The sequence below is a fragment of the Typopeltis vanoorti genome, chromosome 9 (assembly GCF_054136105.1).
Source record: "Typopeltis vanoorti isolate ZY-2024b chromosome 9, IOZ_Tvanoo_1.0, whole genome shotgun sequence".
NCBI classification, from domain to species: domain Eukaryota; kingdom Metazoa; phylum Arthropoda; class Arachnida; order Uropygi; family Thelyphonidae; genus Typopeltis; species Typopeltis vanoorti.
In genome coordinates, this window is record NC_143557.1 from 131,937,871 (window position 1) to 131,965,522 (window position 27,652).

The 27,652-nt window shown below is 34.5% G+C and overlaps 1 protein-coding gene across 3 annotated transcripts; it reads right to left on the reverse strand.

The window, feature by feature from the left end:
- Window positions 1-8,691: 8,691 nt before the first annotated feature.
- LOC150103575 (uncharacterized) lies at window positions 8,692-26,933 on the reverse strand. Of its 3 annotated transcripts, none has more exons than XM_090398180.1 (3): window positions 26,716-26,933; window positions 14,838-14,951; window positions 8,692-9,545 (listed from the first exon to the last, which is right to left on the reverse strand). In XM_090398180.1, the coding sequence occupies exons 2-3, from the start codon at window positions 14,905-14,907 to the stop codon at window positions 9,226-9,228; spliced, it is 390 nt and encodes a 129-aa protein (XP_090254306.1). In that variant the 5' UTR covers window positions 14,908-14,951; window positions 26,716-26,933; the 3' UTR covers window positions 8,692-9,225. The 3 variants fall into 3 exon arrangements, with proteins under 3 accessions (XP_090254306.1, XP_090254308.1, XP_090254307.1); XM_090398182.1 differs by having other exon boundaries at window positions 26,881-26,900; XM_090398181.1 differs by lacking the exon at window positions 26,716-26,933 and adding an exon at window positions 26,447-26,499.
- Between the last annotated feature and the right edge of the window lie 719 nt (window positions 26,934-27,652).

Consider the following 27,652-nt stretch of genomic DNA (forward strand, 5'->3'; position numbering starts at 1 on the left):
GCAAATTCTTGCAAACTTCTCTGAAATCTTCTCTATTACACCAGAGATACTGATAAGTCTTCAGACACATCAATTTTTGCACCACCCTTGTACAATAGAGCTACCATACATTCCTGAGCAGACTCAAAATTATTAGTTTTAATATGCATTTTGAATTCATCATATATTTCAATGTGAAATCAGTACTATTACATTTCAATATGCACTTCACATCCATGGAAAGTGATGTGTATGCATGTCAAGACTGGCTGGCTGGGTAGTTGATAATTGACAGTAACATCTCATCACAGAAAATCATATGGTTGAATTAAAATATCATAATCATGACTGAATCCACTGAAAATAAGTATTTTTAGAACTTTTTTTTTTTTTTCCCCTGTACAGATTCTAACAACATGGCAGATCCACTAGATGACAGGGAAAGTTTTGTGTACTTTTCAGTGAGAGGAACTATTGGAACAATAATTTTATTGGCTTCCTTTATTGTGTTTGTCTGCCGTTTCTGTCAATGGTGCTTCTTCCAAATACAAACAAGTTATCTGGTTGTAGCAAAGCCTTCTACAGTGGTCGGTACCACAAATGTTAACGTACAGCAAATATGCTCTGTTCCATCTCTCGTTGCATACTACCCCACTTCTGGATGGAATCTGAGTGCTTCAGGCAATAAAGTCTTCGATCTATATGCTGATACTCAACAAGTCACTCCACCACCATATAGCTTTCACATAGAACAGACAGTATTAAAATAAAGCCACGAGAGTTTGAAAACGATCTTAAACTGTGTTTTCTTTATATACATACATATATATATACACACACACCATGATGTTTAACTGTACTGGAATATCATTAATACTATTTGTTGAAATAAATGCTTTTTCAAAAACATATCCGTGATTCTGTTAATTGTGATTTGCCAAACACATACACAAACTTAAAAGGAACTATCATATAATCAACACGAATTTAAACTGTCAACTTGGAAATTCATATGCTGTGTATTTGAAACTAACCCTATCCTGAATGATTTAATCATTTCATCTAATTTTTAAAAGCTTATATTTTAATATTTCAGCATTTTTTTCTTTTTAGAAAGATTTGTAAAAAAGCATGCACTAACTGGAATACTTAACTTATCAATTAATAATTACTTCATTTTCTAGTTCCTGTATCAATTTGAATTCCGGTTACTTTCAGGGTAGGTCATAGATTTTTTTTTTTTTTTTTTACCCTTGCTTGGAATATGCACAAATAAAGACAGATCATCACCGATAGTCTAACAGAAATTGGTCTGTTATTTGTCATCATTTGATACTAATATACACTGCTTAAACATTACTGCAAAATTTGATGAAATGTCTGATACTTATCATATACACACATTCAAAATTTATGCTGTTCACTGTAAAGTACTCAACTTCATCCTGTTCTCATATATCCAGAACAGAATAACTAATTTTTTCATTCCCTATTACTTTTGAAGAGACCATGCAACAAAAAGTGTGAGAGGGAAGATGGTGAGCACACTGCTTAAATGATAATGCAGATTTGAGAAACAGCAATAATAAATGACATAACAGGGAGAATATCATGAAAGAGATATCTGGAATATGAAAATACTTGGAGTGTATTGAATGATAGGAGAGACTGGGCAAATGAAAATGTTAGAGCAAAGAACTAGAGTTGCTGGTGGGTAGCCAGTAGAACAGACAGTATTAAAATAAAGCCACGAGAGTTTGAAGCGATCTTAAACTGTGTTACCTTTATATACCATGATGTTTAACTGTACTGGAATATCTTTAATACATTTTTACATCAGTCACCTATAACAAGTAAGAGGCAGTTACACTCTAAGATTATCAATGGAGATCACAGTTAACTCAGAACCAGGAGGTAATTAAATGGAAAATCCTGTAAAAATCCCAGAAAGATGGCTGTAGCTTCCAGGACATAAAGGATTTTTTGATTTTTTTAAATAACACAAGACAATAATAAAAATATAAAGATTTTTTTACTTATTGCTGACATTTACCTTATCTAGTTTTATGCTCTGCATTTCAAAGCACAGTTTGTCACACTTGGATAAAGTTTAAAACAAGAATATCATTTCTTGTCAAGTATAATAAACCATTCTGTTTCTGTCTGTTGGAGATATATATTTAAGGCAGTTTGTCACAAACAGCAAGAATTGAACATACAATACAAAGAACTTTCCCACACAAGGTATTTATTTACTACAAGGCAAAGCTGACTCTGTATAGAAGTAGTAATAATAAACACACATTAAATTCCTAGTTGGCACCATCTATTGTTGGATACATAGAAAGAGGTGAATAAGTATTAATTATGCATCAAAATGAATGTCTCCCAGATTTTGAGCTAATTGATACAGCCATGATGATAGAGGTTTGAGGACTGTTTTAAAGCTGCTGATTCCAAAAACAGTGACAACTTCTGTGTAACAATTTTCTTATTCTTCCATCTAATCCTGTGTGAAGAGGTGTCCAAGGCATGGTCTGCTAGTCCTGTCTTACCATGATGGTGCTGAATGGATTTATGTTGTCTGAGAACGATGTCAACAGATCTTCACATTTATCCATAGTCAAGTGTTACACAGAAGTCATTCCAAGTCACTGTTTTTGGAGTCAGCTGCTGCTGACTCCAAAAACAGTGACTTGGAATGACTTTAAAACATTCTCAAAACTTAAAGTTTGGTTATATCACTTTATTGAAAATCTGGGAGTTAGTCGTTTTAAGGTGAAATTAATAAATGTTAATCTCTCTCATATTCAACAATAGATGGTACTAATTAGAATTTTAGTTATTTGGGATGTCCGTTGCAATTTTAACAGTTGTTTGTCGTTTGCATACCACAAGAAGCAGTTGTACTCTGAAGATCATGGCTATAAAACTTAAACCAGCAAAATGTCAGCAAGTTAATAAATATAAATATATTTTATTAGTTTTGTGAATTAAACCATAATAAAAAAAAACAATCACCAACACATGACTTTCTACTCATCAGAGCAGCATAAAGTTGGATGTACTGAAAAAGGGTATAATTGTCCATAAGGTTGGCAAACTCCAAGAGCAAGTCCATCTCCAGTTCTATCTATACAAATAATAATAACAAAATGTCTTAAGGTGGATTGTTCTCACTATGTTTTAAATATACAGGGTGTTCGGGATAAATTTGACATATTTATAATTAATTATATTTTTCCGTAAGTTACATGTATTAACACACACTTCTCTTCATTTAAAAGTTTGGACCCTTCTTCATTCATATACAAGATGTCAGAAAGGATGGATAGCTGGAACCCACCTGAATCATGGAAGAGAATAACTTGTATCATGATGATTCGTGCCCGCCATCAAAATAAGGATATTACGACTGCTGCCCAATGCTCCCTGAATACAGTAAAAACAATCAGGCATGAACTAGAGACTTGCAGTGGTGACTACGAGGATGTAGCAAGAAGAAAGATCCCTAGCAGACGATCTGATTGCGTTCGTACAGCAGAATTCCTCGCAAATCTGCAGGAACAGGTGTTGAAGAACACTGGCATTGGAATTCGGGCTTTGTTCGTGGAGTTGCTAACTGTAGTCAAGCCCTGGATAACAAGGGTAGCCAATGGTAGGCCGTATGTATGGCAGCAGGATTCGGCCCCTTGCCACACCTCTGGGAAAAGTCAAAAATGGTTGTCTGAAAATTTCTACGACTTCACCAGTCCAAATGTTTGGCCTCCAAACTCCCCAGACCTTAACCCCATGGATTATTTTGTATGGGGCGCAGTTGAAAAAGACACCAATCGCACTTCCAGTAATACAAAAGCCCAGTTAATGGATAAAATTAAAACAGTTTTTGCGGCCCTTCCCAGGGAGACTGTAGCATCAGCTTGTTCGAGGTTCCGAAGCAGAATTGAAGCTGTGATCGATGCTAATGGTGGTTATTTTGAGTAAATCTTGTTGATAGTATTGTAATTAACTCTGCCTGTAATGTTTTTTTGTCAATTCATTAAATTTAATAGATACAAAGAAGATTTTCTTTTTCCTTACGAAACTGTCAAATTTATCCCGAACACCCTGTATATATATATATATCCAACAGACAGAAACAGAATGGTTTATTATACTTGACAAGAAATGATATTCTTGTTTTAATCCTTATCCAAGTGTAAACAAACAGTTTGCATGTGAAGTATCTTCAGGATAAGTCTACTTTATATATATATTATATATAAATAATAGAGAGAGACTATTGAGTTCATATCCAATGCTTTAGTGTTCCATAATGCAAAGCACATCCTTTTGGATATGTGTATTGTTTTATATATCCTTTTGATAATATATAAATTATGAAAAGGATAACTACAGGTTGATTTTTCAACCTCTGAGGAATTGCTGAAAGCCAGACCTAGAAAAATGCTAAAGTTAGCTAATAACTGTTTTAGGTACTGGATTAACTGGTGGTTGCTTATCCCTTTATCAGATCTGCAAAGAAATTGAAGTATTTAGCTTGCCCATTGTAGGGCTAATGGCAGTTTTTTTTTTTTTTAAATACAAACATCAAACAACTTCAGTGCAGTTGTTTGATGTTTGTCCTAGGATGCTTGTTTTAGTCTACTGCTGGGTAGGTGACCACTGAATTAGATATATTACTGATCCTTTGGTTCAGTCATTCTGGGCTTGTGGCAGCGAGTTAAATATGATTTTGGGATATTTGCATTTTGCAAGGTCATGCCAAGCAGTATACTATAGCAAGCTAGTATACTGCTTGGCATGGATTTAGAGTAGATGAGGGCATTTACAAACAATTTTGCAACCCTTTTGTGTAGAAAAGTTTTATAGGGATATTAATTTCTCAGTTAATCTGGACATTTATGAACCATGGCATGTTCAATGCTGTATGTAAACATTGGCTTTGGATTATCTGTTTGTTAGCATTTGAATCTGGAATGTGACTACAAGCAAATGAGCTATATATCATAACAGGCCTAGGTTGGTTGCATTACAGGTATAGCTATCCTATTTGCTTGTGAACAAAATGTGGAATGCTTTGGCAATATCCCAGTGTGCTGCTTCCTAGTGCTGGCCCTAGGAATTTTGCTGCCCTTTTCCCCTAAAAAAAAAAAAAAAAAGAACTTTTAATGGCTCTTAAAAGGCCACGATGTTAAGCTAGGCTTCAACACATCTAATCATAAATTCTAAATAGTAACATTAGCTAATGAAAATTCTTAAGTTAGTGAAAAATGACCATAAACTATATTTCTTTACAGAAAGAGAGACAATTAACCCTTTAATGGTGGAATTTTGTTCTGAAAACGTGCATCTGCATGGGTAATTAAAATCAATTGCTACTACTATCGACATTACTGGGATTGCAATGAGAAGTACTTGCCATGAGCTCAGAATTCTTGGTTTCTGTCCATTCGCTTATTTTCTCTTGTACTACATTAGATGTTTCAGTTTTTAGATATTTATGCCAAGCCCCGCTTCGTTTCTGAATATCACGTTCTTTTTCCGATTTTCATTTGTGATATTCTGCAGCTGAGTTTTTTTTTTTTAATCAAAGGACCTCTTCAGTATAAATTTAAAAAATTATACTGAATTTTATCAGACATATTGGAATGTTAAAATTATTTTAAAAGCCAAATCCTAATAACTGTATCAAAAAAGTATTATTAACAATCACTGCACAATTGTATTATCAAAATACATAAATATACTCTGTCTTTTTTTTAATGATTTATTTATTTTTCGTATACTTTAGGCCGATTTTGCCACTCCGTGCAAATGAACGTGTTGCACCGTCAGCCCTGCGGCTTCCAGCAGTATCCAATGCTAACATTTTCCAGGATTCTGTTAGCTTGTTTAGTGGAGTGGTTCTCCCACAAACCAAACTGCTCATCAAGGATGAAATTTCATACTTTTAAAGACTTGCTCTAGATTTGTCAGTATTGCCATCTTGGATATTTTTCTTAAGCACAAGAGCAGACCAATTGCAGATACTTTTTGGGATGTGTGATGCTTGTTCCTGGTTTTAGAATTAATATTAATTCAACTGTGTTCCATCATGCTGGGAAGTAGAGATCTTAATATTGCATTAAAGCAGCAACAACATGCATTACAGCATTATGTGGCAAACATTTGATGATTTTGTTAGAAATTCCATCTGCACCTGGTGATCTCCTATTCTCGAGTTTGGTAATGATTTCATATACCTCACTGGTGAGGTCAGTTGGTTTTCGCAGTCTGCACATTTTACAGTAAAACATATGGGTACATATACTTTGAAGCAATGTAATCCAAACTACACTTATGCAGATTAGATCATGTTTACTGTCAATGGTGAAATGATTTAGTCTGCGCTTTGGTCCTCTGTAAACACAGAAGCTTAGTCTCCCACTGTTAATCTCAATAGTTATCAAGCACACATCTAATGTAGGTGTTGAGTACCTGTCAGTGTTCTAGGGTCAGCAATGACATCTAGCACAGCTCTTTTCATGAAGTTTTTAATCTCATCTAGAAGTTAGAATTCGTGCATGGCACATCTGCAGTGGCAGCCATTAATGCAGTATCTGCTTTTATAAACTGAAAATTGAGTTATTCTTTTTGAATTGATGGTTGGAACTGTGCCAATTGATTAATGTGGAGCAGTCAGTTTTGTCTAGTTAAGTTGGGAACTGTTGAGGTGCACTTGACTGCAGTCAGAGCTGAGGTTGTCTACTGCACTTATTCGATATTGGTGCAATTTTTGTTTTATAATATCGCTATATAAGTCTGATTTTGATTACATTGTAATATGTGGGTTCTGAGGTCCTAGAACTACGAATTGTGGTTCTAGGACCTCCAGCAGTAAAGTCATTAATGATTCTATCAATTCTATGTCTAGAATTCAGTGGTCTACTTCCAGTTTAGTTTGGAGAACTATGTAAAAACGAACTCTCATATTTTCAGATAGGCCTGCATTTGTCTGAACTTGCATCCCTGTGATATCTGTTTGTAGAGGCAGGATTTACAATTTTATTGTGTTCCATATTGTGCCTGACAAGGATGGATGTGCTGTGCTCCCTGTCTCCAACATTGAGCCTATCATTACAGTATAGAAAATAGTTCCTGAGTGTTGGGTTGTTGGCTGGTAGCAGATGAATTTCATTTACAATGATTATCTCAACAAAGTACTAGAGTTGAATCAATACAGAATTTTGAACTAGGTTATGAAGTATATTATAACTAAGTAAGGATTACAACAATATAATTTGTTGTCAAGTGCAAGTAAAGCATGCATGTAGTTTTGTTTCTGTAGAACCATGATATTTTTCTTTATATCTTGACATGAATTATCCTGTTTTTAACCATGTTTTCATCCTTCCATGACATACTTGGAAGTAGGCCCAATAGTCTCCCTTACATTTGACACATTTAGGTTTCTTTGCAGAGTAATATTTATAGTACCACATTGTGCACAGATAGTACAGCTGCAGCAGGTGGTTTGGGATTGCCATATTTCTGATATTTAAAGCACCTCAGTGGATTAGAGATATATAGCTTATACAGATATAGATCTATATCTATATAGACGATGTTCAATCGAAGGCGAGTCAGCTGATCTCATACGGAGGTAGCAGGGTTTTTCTCCCAGAAACTCTGGTTTTTCATCCCGCATACAGACAAAAAATACTAGTTGTGGTGGAGGTAGATGGCGTTGATTGAGATAACACGTAGTAGAGGTTGAGACAGTTGTATGTGTCCTCCCATGATGAGTCTGTGGACTCCTTGGAGGCGTCAGGAATAATAATAGCCTAAAAGGACAGTTGAGAACTGTTTCAGAATAGGTATATAAGGCTGTCATATTTGTTTAAAATTTGATACAGAAAAGACTTACATGAAAATTTTTACTAATGTGAAATTTTTGCCTTAGTATTACACACATCTTTAGTACAGTGAAAATGGAGACCAAATAAAATATGAATAACAATTATTTTAACAAGTACCATCACAGCATAAGCAAGACAACACCCAGTCAATAAAATTCCTAATTAAAAAAATGTATATTTAATTCGAAACTAACAAATTAGGAATTTACAGAAAATTAATATTTCTCATAAAGGCTAGCAGATGTTTAAATTCAGATGTAGAAAAGTCCCATTGCACTTTGTATAAACATTGCATAAGAAATCTACTCATGTAGGAACTTGGTTTTCTTCTAAAGCCGTGCTTGGTCAAGATGATACATTCGGCTAAGCCAGATAAATGTCTTCCTTTCTGTCTCAAATTTTAAGCAAGCAGTTGAGATAACTTGCTTTTACATACGTTGGAGGATTAGGCATGTCTAAAGTAAAGCCAATATTTCCAGTTGAAACTAGGCCACCTTCCTGATATAGGGAAGATGGCATTTGTCACTCCTTGATCTTTAAACTCTGAACACACCTCACCTCATCTGGGACATGAAGGAAATTCCATTCTGACACACTTCTAGAATAGTGTTTTCTCTCCCAGTAATGTTGCATCCACAACTAACCAAATATAACTATCTTCTCAGTGAGCATTTATGAGAAAAATGAAAAAAGACCACGGATCCAAGTTTGGTTATATATGATAACTATTTTTTTAAATGAAAAGTTGAGTTATGATAACATTGCAGTTAACTGATTTCAATTGAATTATATTCAATTTAATACAAAAACATCTTGTCGATAGTTTATTGATGTTAAATTACACAAATATACAAAAAAGAAAAAGCATTACATGTATTAGAAAAATATAATAAACAATGGCACAGTGTGCAAACACTAAGTCAGAGTAGGATCACGGCCCACCAAATTACACTTCCAGTTTTTTTTTTCAACATTAATGGTTTAAGAAAGCTAAAAGACTATCAAATCATTAGTTCAAATTGAGATTGTCTTTATCATAACTTAATTCATTAAAAGTCGTTTTCAACCCTTATTGCACCCCCCCAAGCTCTTACATGCATTATACTAAACATTCCATGGACAATTTCATTACTTTACTTGATACTAAAAAAAAAGTTGATCACAGAATTACAAAAACTGAAATGGAAATATACAATGATTAATGTGAGAAGAGTTTCATATCATTAAAATAATTAATAAAAAAAAAATGCCAGTTGTGTCCATGGAATGGATGAAGACTATCAACACAATGTAATATCACTAGCTTAATTGGAGTTTATTAAGAACAGAGCAGTTCACAAGGTTGCTACCTCTCAGAGTAGAGTGGATTGATCATTTCATGTTCTGAAACCATCGCAGAATGTGGGGATGGATAGGATTGCAACTGTGGTATGCTGACGTTCACTGAATTGACAGCACTCTTGGAATGTGTTGTTGCCAGAATGTAACCCTGCACCTTCCGTCTTTGGTAGCACTGGCAGCATGCATGACAAATAAGGCACAGCAGAACCGACAGTAGTATTAGCAGCACCACAGCTGCACAAGCAATTCCAATAATCGCACCTGAACCCAATCTCACAAGGTCCTTGTAAATTTCATCAACTCCCAAACTTGAATCTGATTCACCTAAATACAGAAAACAGAAATATAAATCATTTAGAAGTAAAAACATGTTACACTTCTAAATATAGTGCTAGGAAATAAAATGCAAATAGAAATTTCCAAGATTTCAGTGATTACCAAAAGCCACTAAACAATCATGATATTCAGTTAGTGAACATTATTCATATATTATCAATCATCCAAGATATTTAAAATCAGTTTGAAGATCAGAAACTTTACTATCCCAAATAAACCTATAATACAGTATATTTAAAATGTTATTAACCAGACATTGTAGCAAGCACAAACTAACCATTATTCACATCTTTCCTGAAACTCATTCATCGACAATATGCTCATAATCACATTTGCTAACCAAGCCCACCCATTCACCACACTTAAAAAAAAAAAAAAAAAAAAAAAAAAAGTAGTTCTCACATCCCTGCTTACAAGGGTAATCCACTATTTTCTTCTCAAAGTATATCCCCTCTCTCATCTGCCTATCAACCAAGTTTTGTAACCACAAACTTTTAAATCAATCCTCACAAGAAGCATTACACAAGCCTAAAAACCGGTATTGGTGACCCGGATTTACTCTAACCTTATGCATTAGGTAATAGATGCCCTGCACCCAGTGAAACTATCACCTTACTACCAGGGACCCAAAGTGGTTATTTGATCTCAAGAGCTAAGATCTTCTATTTACTGCCACCCACCACTCTTCAAACATACAGTATGACTAACACTCTGAGGGCATGCCAAAGAAAAAAACTATGAGCATCTAGTTTCCATGATATAATATGAGCTTGAATATGTTGCTTGCCCTGCATACCACTACATGCCCTCCATTTAGGCCCATTACAGGGATTACGCACCAGCTGATTTGGAAGCCTCCTAAATGCACTGTCATCATATCTGGTCCCATAGATTATCTGGCAGCCAGCTTACAGAATTGCTTAACTGCTGTATCCTCAAAGATGTGGGAGGAGGGCCTTTCACATCTCGACCATTATAGAGAATGGATGTCTTGGTATAGGTAATATGTCAAACAGTATCTCTCCCAAATGTACGTTCCCAGAGCTCATTACTTCTTCACCTCTGAATAACTTTGAATGAATGAATTCAAAAAAGGTAGCATCATTAGTTGAATAAAAAAAAAAAAAAATAAACCTCTTTCAAAAAATTTTGCATCCACTTCAACATTTCACAACCACCACTACAATCAGTTTTAACTGTCCACTGTATGATTCCTTTTCACAAGGATAATACCTGTAGTCTAGAAAATATTTCATGGAGAAGGAAAGATGGATAGGACTTCTGGATTTGCAGATTAGCCATTCAACTGTAAACAAACATTAGGTAGCTGTTCCTTGCGTTACAGTTGGTTTAAGCAAAATGGATTGAGGAATGCCAGTACTGCTGAAAAATGCCTAGGGAAATCTGAAGAAAAAATGATCTCCCATGAGCTAAACTGCCCTATCATGGACAGCATCAAGAATTTGCATATTTTCGATGCACCATTCTAAATATGAGCAATATTCAGAGGTTGGGCAGATTTGTATACAGTTAGAAGCTAGATGGGTTACAAGTAACTTCTTAAGCAGAAAAGATGCATTTTCTTTTTCTTTTCTAAGGCTGAGGATCCTAGAAGTGATATTTTTGCCAGGAATTTTCCATAGGGCAAAATGAAAAAAAAACGATAAAGATTTGGTCTTGCCTATCAAAATGAGAATTATGAAAAGAATTAAGGTCATTTAGAGAGAAAAATGTATTCTGGAAGCAATGCAGGTGAATAGGTTGCCATTAGCGCATTGAAGGCTAATATGGAGATCGGTTTAAGACACTGGTTATAAAAATATTTGAACTTGGTAATGTTTGAGAACTTTCAAGGGTTGTTATGAGGAATGAGCAGTGCTATTATCAGCAAATAGTATATATTTGAGGTCAGTGAGAAAAAGGTATTTATGAAGGTGGATGAAATACGTTTCTGATGAACATCTGCATTAATAGAAGAGAGAGAGAGAGGAAAAAAACACCATTGAGCACATCCACCATTACATGCACAAAATGATTTCAGAGAAACTGGAGATTCAAATTTGCCGAGAAGCCTTTGATTAAGAGCCTATAAATGCCTTGAAAATGTCAAGGGCAACAGTACAGGTTTAGAGCCTCACATCATTTCAATGATCTGTGAACAGCTATAAATCCTAAAATTGACTCAGTAAAGATGGGAGGACAACTTAAAGAGGGGAAAGTTATAGCTTAGGGCCAATAGTAACCTTGAACTGTTGACTTTCTCCATTACTTAGACAATGCTAAAGTGAGGACAATAGCTTGATGCCAGATGTTTATCTCCTGTTTCTGGAAACAGGAGATAATAATCAAGAATGGGAAAGAGTTCGGGAGCACATCTGTTAGCACAATAGATGGAATTACCCTCAGGACCAGAAGCCTATTTCATGTCTAGGTCTTCTGATGCCTTTAACAAAAGGAATCCTGCATACATGCAGGATTCCAGGTCTAGTTGGGGGTGATTTACCTTGATCATGTTTGCAAGAGCTGGATGAGAAGAATAATAAAGCCAGCTCTATCTTTAAGTGATGTTGCAACAGTACCCTCTGAGCGGGTGAGAAAGAGATGAGAGCACAGATAGGATAGGTAGAAATTCCATTTTTTTCCCCTTCATTTATTCAGCTCTTTCAAAAATCAGAATTCAACTTTGTTAATGTTTTGCAGTTGTGGACCTCAGTGTAAGCTGTAAATGAAACTGGATTCTCAAGTCACAGATTATGCTTCTCAAGCACATTTCTTGGAAAATCAGTTTCAGCATTCGGCAGGAATTCTGCAGAGTGGGATGTGAAATCCTCATTCTCACATGAATAATTTTTGTAATGATACAAGTATCTGGATCTAGAAAGCAGAAACAATATCCATGCAAAAGAGCAATCATGGAACATAAAGGGCCAGTTGGAGTTGCTAGCCAATGAAATCATCAAGGAAGGTGACTTCATCCCATTAGGATTGCTGATTGCAAGAAATAAAGTTTGAAAAACCAGTCAGAGTGATTTTTCAGAATTGGGGAGCAGTGGAGACAGAAGATGAATGATACATGATGGGCAAGAAAATCAAACCATAGAAGATCAAAGCAGATTCAAGATTAGGCATCTATTGAAAAAGAAAATCAGATTGCACAAATGACAATTTCCAAAAGGATAATGAACTTGGGAGGGAGGAGGGGGAAAAGACTATTATTAGTTTCTTTTTAGCAAAATGTATTTTCAATGTTGGCCATTTAAATGTATCTAACCTGTCCAATCTAGGCTGAAGCCAATTAGCAAACATCTACACAGTGTAGCCAAGACTTGTGTTATATGTAGCTATGTTGAGTGCTTCGCTTTTCTAGTTGAATGATGCTTGGTTTCCTAGAAATTCTATATAGAAACAGGTGAAACCTACTGCAGTCACCTCTAGCTGTTTGTGTATTTTTTGTCTCTGTGAAAAATAACCCCAATATATAGTGAATTTGAATAACTCAAATATGTCAAAAGAGAAAAAAGGTATGCCAGTGGTAAACACTTATATCAAAGCTGAACATGATTTCTTGATCTTTCATGTTAAAACTTTTTTTAAAGGTTTTAAACTGGGGATTTTAAAAAAAAAATCACCAATAGGCCCATGAGAGGTGATTTTGCTAATTGTTTGGAAAGTTTGTATGTTTGCTGTCAATATCAAATATTAGATAATTAGATAAATGCTATCAGCTATTAGATAAAAGGGAGAAAGATATTGTATTTATGAGATCTCATATATCCAAGCCAAGGTGGTCAAGACTTAAGGTTTTTTTGGTAATTTCTTTAGGCCACAGATATAATTTGCATTTCATTTATACAAGTTTTTTTTTTTTTTTTCTTTTGAAATTTGGCAGGGTCCTGTCTATGATCTGGTATGCAGGAGTCAGAGCAATGCTCATTTTTCTGTTATACTCTGTTCCATAATGACAGTTGCATTACCCTTATGATTTGGTTACAGTTTTTTTGTAGTACAAGTTTAAGGCTAACATTTCTTTAGGTTCCAGCCATTTGCAAACAAATATTGTTAGCCACTATGGGAAATGCATTTGATGCTGGTCATGATTTCTAAAACATACATGTCTAACAGGCAATGGCAAAATTATGAACTTGATTGAGGGTGTTGCAATATTGTTGCAGAAGCAAGGTGTTTTGTTATTCAAGAGTTGAATTTTTTTTTTTTTTTTTTTTTCAGCTCTTGCTTTGTTATAAATTAAAGATGCCAAGAAATAATCTTGGTTTCATCCTTTATCCAAGTGTAAGCAAACAAAGTTTGCAAGTGAAGTCACTTCACGACTGGGCTACTTGTGTATACAGAGGCTAATGACTTCACATCAATTGACTTAGTATCCCATAATGCAGTGTTTCTCGAACTTCAGATATTCGTGTACCCCTTCTTAAATTTTCATTAATACCAAGTACCCTTTATCAAAATAATAATAATAAATAAAAAGTATATTTCATTGCAATTGTCTATTTTATTTTAATTTAGATGTACACGTCAACAAAAAAATGTGATTTATTATTAATAGAACAAAATTTATAGATACTATAAATTTTTACTTAATTTAAATAATTTATCATCAAAGAGAGGGATACAATATCAACGTTTTCTTGTTGCTTACAGCTAATAATAATAATAACTAAATAACTAATAAATAATCTTTGCCGAGTGTTATGTTTTTAATTTTGTTTATAAAGTGTTGTGTGTTTTTTTTATATAGGAGGGGAAATGACCTACCAACTCCTTGAGTGTTGACGCTAATTTCTTAGCTAGGTGGTAGTTAGGGTTGTCTATTCCTTCAACTTTTTTTTTTTTTTTTCCACCAGAGGTCAGGCCAATAATTGTAGTAACAGTTGGTCAGCAACTTTAGCAAACCATGTAGATTGTAATGCTGCTTGTTTCTCTGTATATATTGTGTATGCTCCAGAGGATGACCATGATATGAAGGTCAAAACGTCGAGTGTTGATTTTGGCTTATATTAAACTAAAGATTTACTCTATAACATGGTAGTTGTGTCCATAATTTTTCAAAATATAAATATTTATATATTTACTTTAATGCATTTTACAGACAATTTAAAAAAAGAAAAAGAGCATTTAGTTTTCAGAACATCAGCAGAATGTAAGCTTTAAAATGAAAGTCAAATATTATTATAGGTGATTTGGTTAGGGGGGGAAAACAAATTTCTAACCAGAAAACAGCTTACAGAATTTTATATATAGATAATTAGTAACCAAACTTACCATGTGCACAGACATTTGAAGAAAGATCACTAAATACTAAAGCAGCCACAATATAAATATAGGCACTCATTATTAATATATGAGCATAGGATTAGGATACAAAAATCATTTAACCTGAAAAACAAGGACAGTTATAAATCTCCATATCTGAAATATAAACACAGTGCACATAACACAGTAAAGTGTAAACAAACATTTTAAAAATGTTTATTAAATATTGCAAATTATATGCAGTCTTCTAGAAAAATATTAAGATTATTAACATGTTCGCTGCCAACTACGAGTATAATCGTAGCTGGTATATGAGCCTCACAAGCGAACTACGAATATACTCTTATGTTGATTACCGACCTCCTATACCAAACATGAGCTAACCCTTGGTATAAGTACCTTAATTTGGACTCTTCACTTCTGATAAAGCAGAGGGCACGTCTGGGGACTTGGTAGAAGGGAAAAATTTCAGCTAAAATATAGTATATTATATATGAGCCTCACAAGCGAACTACGAATATACTCTTATGTCGATTACCGACCTGCCAAGCATGAGTTAACCCATAATTTGTAAATCAAATTAAAACTAATAAAATCAATAAAAATAATAAAATGAAATCAATAAAATAAAAACAATTTATTCAAATTACGAATGATACACTTTAAAACAATTTTCCACGCACAATAGTGGTTTTTCCTGGCAAACAGGACAATAATAACGTGTTTCGCGTCATTGTTTGTTTTGTGTACATACTCTGCATGGTTTTGTCAGGCGATTCTGTTTTCTGTAGGTGGTAAAATTTCCAAATAATAAAGATTCTGAATTCTGCTGATATTCTGTGATGCTGTAAGCTCATCCATTCCAACAAAAAACTAGAAAAATTGATCTCTAAATTTTAATGCAGTCATTGCGTTTCAGTAATTATATTATAAATTTATGCGCATTTTGAATGTATATCTCAAAAATGCGTATTGACAATTTCTTTGGCCATCTAATTGTCTTTTGTAAGGCGGAATAGTAAGAAACAATTTGATCAGAAAGATCGATGCCAGACATACCCAAATTATAGTCCGTAACGATATTTGGTTTTAATTGAATGTTACCATTCCGATTTTTCGCTTCAACCATTTCAAATTTGTGCATATTTGAAATGGAAAGAACTTCCCTCTTATTCTTCCATTTGAAATGATGAATTCCTTAAATTCATCATCGCTCATATTAGTATAAGCTTCTAATTCTTTATCAGTAAGTTTTCTTTTACTGGTCATGATGAAACTGAAGGTTTTTAGAGACTAGACGCAATAAACAGTCGTCAGCACATGTAATATATAGGTGGGGTGATCCGAGATTACTCGTAGTTGGTGTATGAAACAAAATTCTATCTGATAAGCCGGCTACGAGATTACTCGTAGTGACCTTGAAGACGCGTAAGCGCTTGGCATGCGGGAACAAACAATGCCCAAGGAGCATGGCAGCGAACATGTTAACAAAGCTCCACTGAGTCATACTCACAGCATGTCTTTCTTAACAAGCAATACATCTATCATACTGTACCTTCAACATAAACACCTTCCACACTGCACTTGTACAATTTTCAGACTACTACTCATTCTTCTCATCTCCCATAATATGTATAATTCCTTGCACATGTTCACCCTGCAACATCCCCTCACCAACTTATTATTATTATTATTCCTGATACCTCCAAGGAGTCCGAAGACTCATCTTGGGAGGACATCTACAATTCTCTCTACACCTAACCTCTACTACGAATCATCTCCATCAACCGCCCACTTCCAACACCACCACAACTAGTAATTTTTGTCTGTAAATTGCGTGTGTTCTGATGGGCCGATTTGTATGTATGCGGGATGAAAAACCCTGCTACCTCCATATGAGATCGGCTAACTCACCTTCGATTGAAATCGACCAGATAAAGATTCCTCCCGTCGCAACGAGAATCGAACTTAGGCCTATTCCAATCGAAGGGCGCAATGTACCGTCGTTCTTCCAATTGCGCTACGGAGGCGCTTAAAAAATGCTTAGGAAAATTTCCTCTAGTCGCCGACTAGATTCGAAACCAAGAGGTTTTCCTTTATGTTCGCAAACGCCACATCCACTGAGCTACACAGGCTTCGTCAACTTATTTCTAACTTCTCTACCTATCCATTAACTCTGCCACAATTGACATTCCAGCGTCCTGGAATGTCAATCTATGCAATCTGTAATCTAAAAAAAGTAAATCCATTTTTCCTCCCAAATCTAGAGCTTCATAATCATGAAAGACTGAAAAGAATGTTAGTGAAAACTTACCTTAATGCTATGTTACAACAGCACAAATCCTCTTTCTAATGATCTTACATTGAAAATATATATTAAAAAAAAAAAAAAAAAAAACTGAACACTCATCAAGCATCTCTTACTGGGAAGAAGAAACCAAAAAGAAACTAAACTTTTTGATGGGTTCCCTTTTTAGGTTATATATATATATATATATATAGTGGTATCTCGCTAATCCGAACCCTCCAGTAATCCGAACTGGGGTTTGAAAGAAAAAAAAGTTTTATTTATTACGTATTATTATTTTGTGTACTATTATTTTTATTTAGTAATCATTATTTTAACTATTATTTATTTTATTATTATTACAGTAGAGTATTTTTCACGTTGCATGGTTATACTGTAGGTTTTTGATTTATCTATTTTGATTTATTGTGTGTTCACATTTGCCTGGGAAGCCATTGAACCTGAAGCAATTCAAGCGTCATGGAAAAAACTGTGGCCTTCTAGAATTTACCAAGATAACTACGGTGATACACAAAAAGAGGAAATTCAAATCATGCATAATTTGGTTAAAAATATAAATCCAGATGTTGAAATTTCACAAATAAATATTACAGAATGGAAAAAGAGTAACATATAAAGAGGCAGTTGACAGTTTTAATATGTATATAGAATGGGATAAGCAGAATGATACACCATTCCACAAAATTTTATTGCTAATGCAGCTCTGAGAAGAAGCATTCGAAAAACGCTTGGCTTCCAAGAAGCAAAAGAAAATCGCCGATTTTTTTTTTACAAAGAAATAAAAAAAAACTGTGTTATTTTGTGAAACTTTTTTTTTTTTTGTGGGTTGTGTACAAGAAAGTGATTTTTTTTACACAAATTAAGTTATGTACTGATAGCTTTTTTATTGCAGTTTTATTAAATCAGAATCCTCAACAATACAGGTACATACAAACTAAATTTTTTACTAAAATAAACTTGTGTACTGTATTATTTTTTAAGTTTTATATTGCAGTATAGTAGCTTTTTTTCTATTAGATACTATATTTATTTACAGAATTAAATTGATGTACCATTAGAATCTGGTTATTTTTGCCTTAAACGCTAGTTATTGTTCTCTCTCGGGCAAAAATTCGCTAATCCGAACGAGCACGGTTTTTATTAGTTCGGATTAGCGAGATACCACTGTATTTCCAAAATTCACAAAGTGTATATTCCGTTATGTCCTGTCATCAACTGATTGGTTCAACTTGCTACAAAAATTGTACAGCAACCTTCTGAATTACTCTCAGCATTCAAGGGACATCCTTTTTTATTTTTTTATTTTTTTTTTATTAATAACAGTTCTCACTTAAAAGCTCAGAATTCCATCGATCTTCGTAATACCTAAATCAACTTTGATGTTATCTCTCTGTTCACAAGTTTCCCATGAAACACTGGACTTCCCTCCTTAAGAATTGCATGCAGATATTGAAGGTACAGCCATGGGTAGTCTTTCTCCAGCCTTATAACTTTCATGGAGCAATTTGAACAAAGCTACTACACAACATTTTTCCTAAGACTTCCTTGCAATACAAATATTGTGGATGACATTTCTGGAGTGTGGCAAGGTTCCCTTTCAAACTTCAAGATTTCATTAAGAAGAATAAGAGCTTGATGAACTATTATATGGTATGCATTCAGTTTATTCAAAGGAGAAAAACTGCTTTTTTTACATCTACTTTTTTTTTTTTTTTTTTTTTTTAATACCAGCCACATGTTAGCTTACACTTCACATTCATGCTCTTACATCACCATCCTTGTTAAAAATCTGGAATTTTTAAGACCATGTTTGGCTCACCCTTTGTATTCTACTGAAGTACTGCTATCCCAGGATATTATATTAAGACAACCTTCCTGGCTAAGAGTTTCACTGAATCTTATAACAAGGTTATGAATAGCCATAAGGCTTAGTCACTTTTCTCCCAGGAAGTGGTCCATTGCATTTTCACATGTGAAAGGCATTTCTAAAAGAATAACCAAATTGCTTAGATCTATTGGATTCGTGTGTCTTTTTGCCCACCAAAGCTTTTTAGATTGAAGAAGCTACAAATCAATTGTAGCAAGCATTTTCACAGCAAAAACAGATCTCTTAACAAGAAACTACATTACTGTTTTCATTCTTTACCCAAGCATGAGCAAAAATAACTGCTGATGAAACATGCAAGTTTTCCTGCTAGGAACTTAAAAAATATAATTTAATCCAATGGAAGAAATCGGATCTAGGTGGAGATTTGGATATTATTCAAGGCAAGAGACTAAAATGATATACAGGAAACAAGATAGGACTGCATTTCAGTAACACTGCAGTTCACAGGGTTATCCTTGCACCACTGCAGAATGGCTAACAGACCAGTGTTTTAGGCAATGATGCATGACACATAGGAGGAAGAGCATGGGATAAAAGTACAGATCCTTGAGTTACTGCAACAGTGGTAGAGAAATCTAAATACAGGAAACCATCTACTACAGCATGCAGCTAATGTTCACAGAGTGAAACTAATCACCCAACTGCAAAAGATAGAAACTAAGATGGTCGTTTGCTAAAAAGACCACTATGCCAGAACAGTGAACAGATCTGCAGTGAAATCTGTTACTGGTGGTTGTTGATTAATTGAACTGGCAACAATTATTATTATTATTTTTTTTTTTTTTTTTTTTGTGACTGGTTAAAATAACTGATTCTAATTGTGTTTTGAAAACTGTACTTTTTGAAGTAGTAACAATGTATACTGAATATTAATTACAATAAACAATTAATACTTATATATTTTGGCAAAGTCAAATTGTTATTATCAGGGAACACAGTAAACTATGTGCATGCAGGCACTAGCACTGAGTAAATGAGGCTGAAGCATGACAATCAAAATTATGCCTGAAGTCTTAAATAGTGCCCCTACAGTACTAAAAAGGGCAGTCTTGGCAGTTGGGCTGAAGATCTGAGAATAAGTACTTCCAAGCGGCAGTTCCATACAGCCAAATTTGTTGAGGTTTGGGAAATTGCTTAAGGCTGAGGCAAATGTTAGGAACACTCTCATATTAGCTGTTGTGGAGAAGTGTGGCCTTTTTTTCAGCATGTTCTATATCAGGACTTGCTGTCAGCAAGTCCTGAGTGGCGGAACCAGATGTAATCCTTGTGTTCAGCAATTCTGATTTCGGCTGTCCCACCTGTTTGTCCATAGTTGGGCAGTCTGCAACTGCAAGGGGGAACTAATAAACAAACAGGTCTAGGAAGTGTGGATGGTCTTTGATAGAGAATATAAGTGATGTCAGTTTTGTATATGGTATGTAATCAATTCTTTTGGTGACAGGTCTGTGAAAATGAATGAGGGTGATGGCATGGATGGGGGGGGGGGGGGGTAGACAGACAATAGAGGGTGGTGTATGGTGAAGTGGAATCAAGGAGAATAAGGGTGACTAGTGCAGTGCCCCAGAGCTCTGTACTATGACAACTACTCATTAATTTGTCCATTAATGATATAGCAGAAGATATGAAGGATATTCAGTTGTTTGCCAATGATGCAAAACTAGGGAGGGCAATAGTTGATAAAGGTGATGTAGATATCTCACAGGATGATCTAAATAAATTGGAGTATGGGCAAAGGACAATGGCTGTCAATTCAATGTTGTAAAATGTAAGGTAATGCACTTCATATCAATTTCCTGTAAACTGGTCGTTTACAGGAAATTGATGAGTATAGGGATCTGTGGGTCAAGGTGGATAGAGAATTGAAATTCAGGATATTGCAAAAGTTGGCAAGACCTCAAAGGATTACTTGGATGCTGAAGAATACACTGACAAGTAAAGATAGGGAGATTATTGGTCCTATTTATAAGGCAATGATTTGGCCACATATTGACTACTGTGCACAAATTGGGTCACCTGCATTTCTTGGAGATTGGGAGGTGGAGAGGATTCAGAGATGAGTGACCAAGCTGGTGACAGGTCTGTGGAATGTTCCTAGTTGCAAAGGGGGTCACACTTAGAAGTTGTCTAAAAGTGCGATTAGTAAGGGTGTGCAGACTAGTTTTTTTACCGGGGGAGAGGTCAAACAAGTAATGGATTTCCAGGTCTTTGTGAGCATCCACAACATACAGTGTATTCACTGTTGGGTGAGTCTACCAGATGAGTTTGAGTCCATGGAGTACCCATATAAATAACATATGGAATGGTCAGATCTTGTGCCATCTGTTCTGGAGGAGTAGAAGGGAGGTTATGGGGTTTAATATTTTTTTATATTTGGTGGGGACTGTAGCCATTGGTTAAGAAAAAGCATTGTGATCTAGAGTGGTTAAGGCACTTATCAGAACTGAAAACAGTGCTCTAACCAGCAGTGACTGGTTTCAAAAGGGACGAAGGAGCAATAACACTAAAGAAAATGAAATAGTAACACGAGACACTACTGCTGGTATATTTCAAAGGGAATCATGTTAAGGTGCATACAAGGAGAAACAAATGATTTATATTTGCATTTAACTTTTTCATTTGATATTTTCTTTTAATATGAATCCCACCCACAAAAGGCTGTTGATACTGCAAAAGTATCAAGGCTTAAAGATCAGAAAATCTGGAAACCCTACTCTATAAGACCAAACATGAAACATTTCAGGCTCTAATAAGCAGGTTAGTGCTCTGACTATATGATGACATTCATCTACCACTTAAAGAAGTTTACAAACATCTATGCCCACAGTGGATTTCAAACTCAGCCTGTTGATTGGAGATTGAGTACACTAACCACTCAGGCTGGCAAACAATCCTTGACAAGTTGGAAAAATAAGCCTCATTTTCAAATTTAAGCTCTGAAGTACACAGAACCTTCTGTTTTGATATTGATTATAAAATCCATGCACAAGGACAAGTTAATCATTATCCATAGTATTGCAAACCTACAGCATAAAAATTAGTTTAGGAAAACTATACCATGAAGATTAAATACAGAATATTTTCAAGGAATTGCAAGTCCACAATAAGCAGTATAGCTAGTTGCATTGTGGATGATGAAAATTATCTACCACCCCAAAGGGATTCAAACATACTACTTTCAATCTATAAACTGGAAAGTAAAGACACCATCCACTCGACCAATGCATGTTGGCTTGCATACAAAAGTGTTATTGCACAAAAAAGTAGTATCCCAACTGAAGTAAAAGTACCAACCAAGTTACTACCAGCAACTGTAGTTTTTCAGTTGCTGGTAAAAGTACCAACCAAGTTACTACCAGCAGCTGTACAAAGAAAAGAAATTTTTCTTTGTACACAGTAGTTTGTGTAGTGGCTTTCAATAATGATTTTTATGACTATGAAGATGACATAATCCACCAATCATCCAATACAGCTTCATGCCATATTCTCATCACCAATCAAAAATCCTTTATTTTCTTATGGCTTTTCACTATACTTTAATAAAATAATATAATAAAAAAATAAACCAAGCCACTTCAACAATGCAATATCCATAAAAGATTGAAAAGGTGGTATTATTAATTCTGGACTAAAGGTTTTTAGCACAACAGGAAGGATATCATTCAGACTTGATGCCTTGTAGGTCTCTGAGCCATTAAAAATTTTGGATTTAAGATGAAAGGAATCATATCCCATGAACAGTTCTGGGTAAAATGCTCATTCATGTTTCCTCCCCTCTCACATTTAGAAACGTCATAGAAAGATATGACTTTGACAAGAAATCAGACATCTACCACTTAGACAGGAAGCGATTTGATGGTAGTTTGGTAGCTACTGTTGCAAGTTGTGATACAGGCTTAGTGTAAAGCTATAAAAGTATTGTGAAATATACATTAATATGGTGAAGCAATACATAATAGTCATCATTATTATCATGCATATCAAGGATTTAGGTCTACATTGGCTTGTTGCGGCCTTAGAATTCATCGTTGAAGAGGACGTCCTGGTTTTCTTTTTTATTAATGGCTTGTTTTGGATCTTTCTGTTTTCATTTTTTGAACATGTTCCATCCATTTATGTTTATATTTTTTAATTTTTTCTATTACTGGTTCTTGGTTTAATTCTGTCATAATTTCTTCATTTTTTTTGTGATCAAATAAGGTATACTTTGCAGTTTTTCTCATAAACTTCATTTCTGCTGCTATTAATCTTTGTCTTTTTGTTTTATTGTCCAGATTTTGCTTCCATACATTAAGACTGGTGGGGTTAATGTATTGTTTACTTTTAGTCTGGTTTGTTTTTGAACTAGGTTTGGTTTAAATATAGAATTAATTATTTTGCAATTTTTACATTTATATCTTTTTCATTTTCATATGTGATCATACATCATAGATAGTTAAATGAATTCACCTGTTCTAAGATCTTGTTATTTATTACTATTTTAGTTCTTGCTGGATCTTGTCCTTTAAAGGCCATAGTTTTTGATTTTTCTATTGATATTATCATACCATAATCTTTGGATCTCATTTAGATCTAAAATATCTTTCTGTAAGTTATCTTCAGAATTTGTAATTATTATTTGGTCATCGGTAAAGAGGAGAGTGTTTAAGTTTACTGCAGGAGAAAGTTTAATTCCTTGATGTAAATTTTTATTCCATTTAAGTAGATATTAAAAAGAGTTGCTGAGAGACGACATCCCTGTTGGACCCCTTAGTTTATCTCTCATATATGATAGCTCGTGATTTAATCTTATTTGTATTTGATTATTTTCATATATACTTGTGATAGCTTTTAGGATATTATTTGGTATTTGTCTTTCTTTTAATATGTTAAATAATATGTTTCTTTTAACTTTGTCAGTAAGAGCTATAGCTAAAAGAGAAGTCAGAAAAAGACAGAATCATGGAACAAATTTGTTTCTAATTCAGAACATGATTTATATAAAATAAGACCCAATGTATATAAGATTTTGTAACACTTAAATGCAGATACCAAAGAAAACATAAAATTAAACACTGAATTGAAATTAGAAGAATTTCTAAATTACTACACAGAACTGTGGACAGACAAATATTTTAAAAAAGAAATGGCAAACAATTAACAAAAATGAAAAGGAAATAAATACATAATAGTAAAACATAATTATAGATATTTTCTCGTCGTCTCGCCACTCAATCCACCAACAACTGCAACTACATGAATGGCATCTGCCACCAACCACCACTGGTATTTCCACAGACAATCACAAACATCCATGCCCACAGCAGGATTCAAACTGCTCTGCAGCCATTTGGCTGGAGAGCAGTTATGCTATCCACTCAGCCAACAAGGCCTGGGTTTGGAAAATTTTAAATTAACCTAAACAAAAGAAAAACTGGAAAGAGTAGTGTAATAGCTACAGTATTTGTATGTCAAAATACAAGCCTAACTAGCTCTTATTCTCTTTCATGGGGATGAAAGATGACAAACATATAGCAGTCGAATGAATATTTTAGATAGTAAAAGGTTTTGCTGCACCTGGTCTTAAAAAATAAAATAAAATAAAATAAAAAAATTATGGAAACCTCTCTTTCAGCATCTCAAACATTGTAGGCCTTTCTGCCATAGCATTGGCATTTTTTTAATGCAAATCCCACATACAAATGGGTGAGGTATGCATTAAAAAACCCTATCATACATTAGCTTAAATAATCCAGAAATCCTTCTCTTGTGACCAAACATGGAATTTTTTTTTTTTTTTTTTTTTTTAGCTATTTCAGGTATTCAATAAACAGAGTGGTGGTATCACACAAGACAATGAAATTCATTCACCACAAAAAACATTCACAAATATCCACACATGAGGTGTCATTCAAACCTATGAACTACTAAAGTTCACAGGTTTGAGCTATGAACTACTAAAGTTCTACAAAAGAGAAGCCTTCCAAGCGCAAGAAGTTTAGATTATAGTCTACATTTAGAATCCAATCTTCTAAACACTCATTCACTTTCTTTATACTTCTCTATCTCTCTGATTTCTCCATTGCAAAAACTTTCTTGATAGAGAGAGAGAAAGGAAACTTTGTGACATTCAACTGAAAATGAACAAGTTCCCCTCTCATGATAAGGAATCTCGATATGGGCTTTTTCAACTGAAGATGAGTTACTGAATCTCACATGGAAGTAACAGTTTTTTCATCTGTATATACACAAAATCAGCGTAACATGCAATTTACAAACAAAAACTACTGATTTTGTTGGACAGTAAATACCTATTGTGTGTTGTAGCAGCAATGTCACCGTGTGGATGGAGAATTAAGTTATGAAGGCACGACTTAATCATGAGAGTGCCCTCCCACGATGAGTCTTGGAGGTGTCCTATAACAGTAATAATGAGTTGAATAAAAAATAAATAAAAAAAGCTGTAAGCAGACTGCAATATTAAAAACTCAAAGAAATTAGCATTATTTATATTATTTTAATTTGCCATCTATGTGGACGAACACTTAATTTACCCAAATAAGTCGCGATTATTTTTTTAATGCTTAAACAATTTAATTTGTAGCAAATTGTGGGTTAATCCGTGTAAACCTTTTGTAAAACACGATGGGTACTTTTCATTCATTTCCGCTTTTACTAAGCTGAGGATAAGAGACTGCTATTAACTATACACTTCACATATATCCTTTCAACCCCATAGCCTACTTGTTGCAAAACGGAGTCATTGCTCTCGGATCACTGTGGTTGAGAGAACCGATTTTATTATAGAATTATTGTTTAAATCTAGTGTCCCAACATAATCGTTAACGAGGATGTTTGTAATCATTCGGAGAAAGTGGGGGTTTTCTCCATTAAAAATGGCAAACTACAGAGAACACAAAATTTGACAGGCATAAATGACCTCATAGCCATGGTTGCTACGGCTCGGCTGCAAGTCCTTACCAACCAGACTAGCTTTGCGTTACCCCTGTTATGAAACACGTTACATGACACAAACAAGGCCGATTGTAATGATGAAGGCGCTTAAGTGTTTTACTTTCTGCCATTCCTTATATTCCTACACTACTGGTTGGTAGGAAGCATTGTTTCCCAATCACTTACACAAGCCTGTACGGTTTTCGAACTTATACAGCTTTACTTTTATAAAATTATTACTTAACCAAGCTGAGTTGACTATTCACTCTTTTGAGTTCATCAACGATGAAAACCATTTCAGCATTATTACGTTCTCCCCCATCCTTCAAAATAACTACGTCTTTCAGATTAATCTGTTATACCAACAAAGCAGTGATTACGACGTCTAGTTTGGGTTTCTTTTTATTATGAAAGAAACCAAATTTTATTTTATAGTAGCTGACTAATAATAAATATATTTATGACGTATAAACAAGTGTATTAGTCTCTTACCGGAAATGGAATGCTGGGAATTTTAAAATATACAGCGGTAAGCGCAGCCTGACATAATGCTCCCGATCGAAGTAAAATCAATAACTACACGCAACCGGTCAAAAATTGCTTACCCTAGTCTATTAATTATTTTATGAAAAACCATAAAAGTAGCGCGTTCTCTTCTTTAATACATTATTATTAACAATTCAACTTCTGCTTCACTTAGTAACAAGAGAAAATTATGAATAATAATTTCGCAATACCATTTCAAAGATACTCTAACTTACCATCAAACGCACGTGCAAACTCCCGAAAATAATTATAATTTAACAAAGGATGCTCGAAGCGAAACCAGTTCGTAGGGGAACTCTCGTACTCAGAAAAGGTCAATCAAAATTTGCACATGATCAATAAATAACTAGGCCACAGCGTAAAACAAAACAGCAATTTACCTCACTTTTTAAACGTTCGCATCACTGCAACAAATGAGCCTCTAAAACCTCACATTTATTATAATAAATACTGTGCAAATTAAAAATATACAACATAAATATAAATTCCCAAATGCTTGTTTTCCCCAAACGACGTAGGCGATAAGCGATAGTGATAACACAGGGACATTAAAAATATTATATTTGAGATAACATGTTTTTGTTTTTGTTTTTATATCAGCCAAACAGGGAGGGAAAACTCCCAAGACCTATAACTGTAATCATTAGAGAAAAGAATGTGGGAAAGGGTGTTCCAAAGAGAAGAGGTTTAATAAATGAAGGAGGATGAGAAGTTAGTTCGATAAGTGGGGAATTGAAATATATATATATATATATATACATGTACATGAGTGTTGACCAGCAGCTGCACCATTTGATTAGAGGAATGTAGTAACCACTTCTGTGGGGGACTGCAGTTACTAAAGTCATGTGCATCATCCAAAATGTGGAAACATTATTCTAAGGTGTTGAAAGTTTATTTTTCACTTGGTTAGAATATAACAAATTTAGTTTAATCCTTTATCCAAGTGTGAGCAAAAAAAGTTTGCGCCTGAAAGTATCTTCAGGACTGGGGTAAGGTAGTACAACACCGGGAAACTCGTTGAAAAGGTGGAGCAAGCTTACATCACTCCTATCTCAGTATCTCCCATAATGCTAAACACATCTCCTTGCCAGGGCTGGATTTAGACTTGCTGAAGCCCTAAGCTATACGAAACCCAGAGGCCCCCTACTG

What these genes read in the sequence shown, in the direction of transcription:
- LOC150103575 (XM_090398180.1), bottom strand. Translation starts at nt 14,907, where the DNA reads ATGAGTGCCTATATTTATATTGTGGCTGCTTTAGTATTTAGTGATCTT. An exon ending in TTCAAATGTCTGTGCACATG is followed by an intron (nt 9,546 to 14,837) that starts GTAAGTTTGGTT and finishes TTCTGTATTTAG; the next exon opens with GTGAATCAGATTCAAGTTTG.